Source organism: Triplophysa rosa, linkage group LG18, assembly GCF_024868665.1.
Source record: "Triplophysa rosa linkage group LG18, Trosa_1v2, whole genome shotgun sequence".
Lineage (NCBI taxonomy): Eukaryota > Metazoa > Chordata > Actinopteri > Cypriniformes > Nemacheilidae > Triplophysa > Triplophysa rosa.
This window is the reverse complement of record NC_079907.1, coordinates 1,354,924-1,361,991: the sequence shown is the minus strand read 5'-3', so window position 1 is coordinate 1,361,991 and position 7,068 is coordinate 1,354,924. Positions and strand designations below refer to the sequence as shown.

The window sequence follows — 7,068 nt, the reverse complement described above, 5'->3', positions numbered from 1 at the left end:
TTTCTGACCATTTACGGAAAAACTATTCCAGATGGGCCAGATGGTTTGTATAGCTCTATTCATAATAAAGAAGTTTTGAAACAACACAGATTGCAAGAAGTGCCGAATAAAATTCAATTGTTGTTGCTGAAACCAGCTTGTTAGTCACTGCATAATCTTTCACATGAACTTAAAACAGGTTCCTCTATATATTATCACCTCTTTAGGGACTTTTCACTTTCACTGTGAAACTCCCCGTCAGTCTGCCGAACTAAAAATAATCGTCTCACTCAATGTCAAGGGCTTGCCCGGGTCTTTTCCACCACCGGAAAATTCGGGTTCAATTGGAGTTTGATGGTCTGATCTCGGCAATAAAAAAGCAATAATTATATAAAATATGAACCCCCTATTATAATTTACTTACTGCCATTTCCTTCCAAACTGTAGATTCTTCTGTGAAACCCAAATATAAATAATTTAGTTTATCGTTTGAAAACGACATCTGGAAAGCACGTCATATTCTGGTGGTCACTTTCAATCAAACACAGTTGGCAATAGAAAAAGACGTCGTTTCATGACAGTTTTAGTTATTTATTTCAGTACCCTATGCCATCATAAAGAGAGGCTGTACAAACACGGTTCTTACAGAACTTAATACAAGCGAACAACATATGAAAGAGAAACAAAGAGAAACGAACCAAATGTGAACGAAAGAGAAAACAAAACAGTGTTCCCTTCAGTTTCAATTTCTCCAGGACGACATCCTCATATAGAAATACAAACAAGCAGCAATCCTTCACCAAGATCCAGAACATGACAGTCGATCCACTAAAGAAACGGGTGCTTATATTCACCTCGGAACAAGACGCAAGATGCAAAAGAGAGCAGAAGAAATCATGCGGTTTATGTACATTCAGGTGCTGCTTGAAAACATGGTTTGATATGACATCGATATCATCATAGGACACGACAGACGCTGAAAAACATGATCCGCTTCTGTGTGTTTGTGCATAAGAGACGATAAATCAACATTCTGCCTGACAGGTGTTTCTCAGTCCGAACAAAAGAACAAATAAATACACATAGAGACACGAAGCGGTTTCAGCACATCTGCACGGCTGAACACTCTCTCTGCTGGTGACGAGATGCGTCGCAACATTTACATTTAGTTCTCATGACACCTGAGCAGAGAATGGCTTTCCAGCGTTTCACCTAAAAACACAGAAAACGATTTATAACATCATGCACGCCGGATATACAGCGCTGTATCGGTACAAGTATAGCAGATTCGGTCTCTGGAACCAACATGCCCGGGTCATACAGTATTTCACCGCCACAAAATGTGACTTTCCTCAAAGAAATAAAGCCTATCTTTAGATCATTACTGTGACATCGTGTTCATTATATTGTGTTACATTAACGAGAATCAGCATTTACAGAATAACATGTGCTTAACGTTCATGAAATGACGATGCACTAAAAACAGGCTTTATCTTTGTACTTCTATATGCAAAATATCATTTTCATCTTGCGTTTTCGTCAGATTTTATAGCTGTTTTTACAATTCAGATCTTTAGTATTTCTAGACTTAACACAGTAAAATAATTCCATTCATTTTCAAGCTACTGTAAGACGCCCACATGACCATAGAATCCTTGAGTGTTTACTATAGTAAACTGTGGTATAATTCTTAGATACTATTATATTTACCATGGTAATGTTTCCAAGTACTAGTGTACATTAACAAAACGTACAAATGAAATGACAATACTCTTAATATAATACAGTACCGTATACTACACTTTACCACAGTTTACTATAGTAAATACAATCCACTGCAGTATTGTCTCATGTGGCCAGCTCTGAGATTATGGGGAACCGTTTTTGTTGTTTACTCAACATCACACAATCTTTGCAGAAGAAACGGATAAAGAACAAAGCTTGAGATTGTGTATTTGATTCCCATCACCGTTGTAGAAAAACACAGTACGTTCGACAGCTTCGAGTGGCCATTTCAAGTAATCCTCAGTGTCACTGAAAGCGCGTGCTATGTCATCACACAAACACAGGTCTATGCTGAATATTGCAGGTGGCAGTTTTGATTGACACACCACATTCGTTATACATGTAAAAACATTCCTTATATAGGTGATATACTGTAGTGTCGCGCACACACACTCGGTCTCATCGATCACGTTAAGCATTACGGGGAGGTGCGTTGTATACACTTACTAACTGTATTTAACAGGAATAAAAATGACATTCAGTGTGCTGCGGGGGTCGCTCGTGAACTACACGCCGCACATCTTCTATCGGATCTATACTGGATTGAGTTTCTGCTTTACCAAACACACGAGAGATTGTCACTAGTCAGCCATGCCGAACACAGCGGACGAAAACATTCAGCTGATGCAGAGACAAGGTTAGATAGATCAAATATAGAATATTTAGAGACAAATATTACGCTGTATAAGTGCAACCAAATGAATATTTTTGTCATCTAGTGAAACATAAAAACATCCTCGTCAGCAAAATCGCCACACATCTTGTTTTAGAGAATGCATCTTGAATTTATATTATTGGGGGAAAGAAATGGTTTCAAGCATAAATCAATTGAAGTTTGTGAGATCTAGTAGGATAAAAAATACGAAGATATATTCTCTAAAACCAAAGAAAAGTGTTTCAAGGATGTTTTGATGTTTTCTTGGAAAAGACAAAAATAGTGGAATGATTTTTTCGCAGTGTAATAATACTCGTGTTCAGTGCAAAATACGTTTTTGGGGCAAACAGATTGTAGATCGATTATAAATAGATTGAAATGATCACAAGTGCATTTTTATATAAATAGTAATGCTGGAGAACAACGTGAGGAATCGACTAGATCTGCAATGACCAGTTATGTTTTCTGTTTGTCTCCTGGTCCATGACACCACACAAAAAATCCCATAAATAAATAAGAAGCATTCTGGTCAAGGTTCTTGTCAAATGGCATCAGACCCTTCACTATTCAAGTGACATTTTCGCACAGCATGGTGAAAATAAACTGATGTTTCATTCAATAGCATTTTACAAACGAAGTTAAGGCCCAGATTTGTGCCGGCCTTAGAAATGCGCAATGGGATAAAGAGGTCGCCGACAAACCAAGAAGGCAAAATGACGGATGGCACCTGCATTCCTATTGTATGTCATTCCTCCGAGGAGTCCCGAACACTCCTTAGCACCTTATGTGACATCCTCCACCCATCAGCCAATCACAGAGTCAGATTCAGAGTCTGAATCAACACCACGTCCTGACGCAGCAGGAGGGCGCGCACGAGAAAATGAGAGGCCTCGCTTTCGCTCCAGTACCATTTGATTCCTGCGGGTGGCGCTCATTTCCGGACGGCCTGCCGATAGCTGTGCCTTTGGCCCTGACCGCGCGAGCAGCCGTTGCTGTTACCAGGAGGATCCTGCGGGGCGGCGCTCTGACTCGCGCCGTCTCTGGTGCTGCAGGTCATGCTGCTGTCCTGTAAGGTGGGGCTGGATTGAGCTCTCTGTAACGCCCCCTCCTCCAGAAGCATGTCCTCAAACACAGACAGACTATCGTCTCCGCAGCGCTGCTTGGCACGCAGGAGCATGCTGTACGTCTCGTAGCGTGTTTTCTGCGAGGAGAGGGAGAAAGTTTTATTTGAGGATGTGAGGATGAACGCCCTCCCTAAGCGGCTGCTTAGGGCCCCGCCACCACTAGGGGGCCCCCAAAAGGGCCGTACCCACTATTTTTTTCTGTGGTTCAAAATTTGTGAAATTACTGACTAAACACAACATTGCAATATCAAAACAAGTGAGGTGGCCAATCAAATGAAAGGAGGCGGGGGTTACAGAGCCAAGTGACCAATCAAATCAAAGAAGACGGAGCTACTGTCACGAAAGAATGCTGTGCAACACACAACATACTGTAAGTAATATTTGACAACTGCTTAGTGTTTACAATAGAAATGTTGAACACCTGACAGTATTCACTGATACAAACGACAAAATGCTGATTTAGATGAAAAATATGTGATTTACGTGATTCATGTCATTTATAATTATCTGTTAATTCTGCGTTTTGTTTGGGATAAGGTTAAGAATAATTGTGTGCATATTGTAAATTCATTTAATGGTTATCAAGTAAATACACTAAAAAAAATGTCAAAAAAAAGAAAGCTGTGTGGCTTTAAAAGGTTGTTTATAGGTTGTGGTTAAAATAAAATAAAAATATTTATTTTAATAAAATCTTTGCAAATAGTTAAATGCATTGAACAATAAATTCCACAACCTTTGTATGGTCTGAGCAAAAAATTTAAAGGGACACTTCACCTAAAATTGGATGTAATGAAATTATCAAATGTTTTGACAATCACAATACTTGTAATAATTGTATGTGTTACATTTAAAGTGTGCGTGCAAATAATCAAACATTTACAATAGTAGATTGTATTGGGGCACAGGGGGACCCCCAAATAAAATTCTGCTTTGGGCCCCGTAAAGGCTTGCGGCGGCCCTGATGAACGCACAAGTTGATAGAGACCCATGTCTCTAAGGCTACCACACTACTCATACTATTTTTGCAGTATGCTTTCTATGCCAGTATATAAATCATTTAGTTGACAATTTAATTTAATTTGAATTGTTTTATTTCTAAGGTGCTAACTGGATACAGCTGCTTAATGTAAAGATGCAAATAAGTGAGGTCATGTGACACTACTGTTTTAGATGCATTGTCATTGCATACTGCATACTACATCACAAAGTAGGCTGTATAAAACGCATGCACACTATGTAAACAAAACACTGGTGTTCTATTACCTCAAACTCCAGATACTCCTCTCTCAAGCGGTACTCTTCAAGTTCACGACCTTTCACCTTCCGGTCAGGTGGATAAGAGCGAAGTTGAGCTAGCTCGGTGGAGATTGAGCGAAATCGACCTTCATGTTCCTGTACCTGCTCCTCCTACACACACACGCACACACACGCACACACACACACACACGCACGCACGCACGCACGCACGCACGCACGCACGCACACACACAGATATCAGGAGAAAACAAACTCTCACAGAAAAATTTGAATGTAATGTTTAGTACGATGCAAATTGTACATTTTTTTATTCATATTCACACACATACGTATTATCATGTACATGCTGTAACATTCATGCAGTTTTGATCATTAAACCTGTGGCAGTTTGGAGGCGGAGCCTGGCAGCAGCGGTCGACTGAATTTCTTCTGTGAGCCAATGGCAGCGGGGAGGGGCGGGGCTGAAAATATGGCTGCCACCGTGTTGATGCGCGTGATCCAAGACTGCATCTGTTCAGCATTCCTAAACAAACAAAAAAATCAAACAGTTCATACTGTTATATTAATCATCACCTTAATCAGAGTGCCAGAGAATGGATGAAATATTAACTAAGAAACACTGAAAAACTCGATAAGTGCATGACGTCCATGGCTCAAAAATGAAAATTCTTTCATCATTTATTCACCCTCATGTCAAACTTGTAGGACTTCCTTTCTTCGGCAGAACACATAATCAAACAACACTGAACATCATTGACTTCCATTGCTGAGACATTTCTCAAAATATCTTCTTTTGTGTTCCACTGATGAAAGAGTGATGTGCAGGTTTTGAACCACATGAGGGTGAATAAATGATGACAGATCTTGTTTAACTATCCCTTTAAGCATTTAGAAACAAGGAATTTGTCCAAAACCAAAGATGCTTAAAAGTGAGCAATCACTGCTGCCGTCTATTGAGAATGAACAGTTTACATGTTTTTAAGTGGAAACAAACACACTCTCAAACACACAAAAGTGGATTTTCCCAGCACGAGTGATAAGAGTGAAAACTGGGGCAAACTTCAACTGGAGCGAGTCAAGTTCTCCTGAGAGACTCATGTATGTATTATCGCACACACACGCAAGCACACACACACCCACACGCAAGCACACACGCACACACACACAATATTCTGCTATGAATCAAATGACATGCTGAGATTTCAGAGATTCATTTGACACGAAGGACAACTGAAATCTTTTTTTACAATGATGTGCAAACGGCTTTAGCTGCATTCTAACAGATCAGACTCACGGGGCTTGAAGGAGGTAGACTCTCCAGTCGGCCGTCCGGAGGTAGAAGACGTTTGGTCGTTTGCTGTAGTCCGTGGCTCGGATGGCCAGGGAATGATGAATAGACACGGCGTTCTTCAGATCTTCATCTGATAACTGTTTATCTGGCCGATACTCCCCCTGAAATAATGATGACGCAATCATTCAGTATGAAGAGAAAGAAAAACCACAAAAAGTGCTGCATATTCATGTGATGTGATGCTCATGTCATTTTACTCCAATAGACCAATTTTGTGATAATAACTGTAGTAAGTAAATTAAATTAGTTACTCAGAAAAAAAACTATTTTGTAATAGGAAATAAAATCTCAAATGAGCAGAAACAGTTTACGGCCATAAGTTGCAGTATGCTACAAAAATGTGTTCAACATAGGAAACATTTCTGGAACAAGGCCTTTCAACCAATGGAAAACAGAGCTCTTAGAATTCAGGTCACGGGAAACATACTGTCAGTGTTAGACCGGACACAACAGCCTGAGATTCTCTAGACCGGAGGGGGAAAGGCACATCTCATCTGACTACAACCACTCTAGAAACTGAACAATCTGTGCATTGTGTGTCAATGAATGTGAAAATGTGAAAATGAAAAGGAAGGAAGGAAGGAAGAAAAAGAAAGAAGGAAGGAAGGAAGGAAAGAAAGAAAGAAAAAAAGAGGAAGGAAGGAAGGAAATAAAAAGAAAGAAGGAAGGAAAGAAAGAAAGAAGAAAGGAAGGAAAGAAAAAAAAGGAAGGAAGGAAGGAAGGAAAGAAAGAAAGAAGAAAGGAAGGAAAAAAAGAAAGAAAGAAAGAAAGAAAGAAAGAAAGAAAGAAAGAAAGAAAGAAAGAAAGAAAGAAAGGAGAGAGAGACGGACCTTCTGCAGGTAAAGGATGAGTCCCTTCAGCACAGCATAAAATGTTTTCCATCCTCTCTTCCCGCGAGGTGCTGCATTTCACACACA

The 7,068-nt window shown here is 39.9% G+C and overlaps 1 protein-coding gene across 1 annotated transcript in view; it reads right to left on the bottom strand.

Moving 5' to 3' along the window:
- Positions 1–549: 549 nt before the first annotated feature.
- LOC130569438 (PH and SEC7 domain-containing protein 1) overlaps positions 550–7,068 on the bottom strand; it is a 42,546-nt gene continuing 36,027 nt past the window's right edge. Inside the window, exons 13-17 of the mRNA XM_057359092.1 lie at positions 6,982–7,052; positions 6,095–6,252; positions 5,179–5,323; positions 4,807–4,950; positions 550–3,620 (exon numbers count right to left, since the gene is read on the bottom strand). Of these exons, the coding sequence (XP_057215075.1) occupies positions 3,351–3,620; positions 4,807–4,950; positions 5,179–5,323; positions 6,095–6,252; positions 6,982–7,052 (788 nt within the window). The 3' untranslated portion in view covers positions 550–3,350. The remainder of the gene's footprint in view (positions 3,621–4,806; positions 4,951–5,178; positions 5,324–6,094; positions 6,253–6,981; positions 7,053–7,068) is intronic.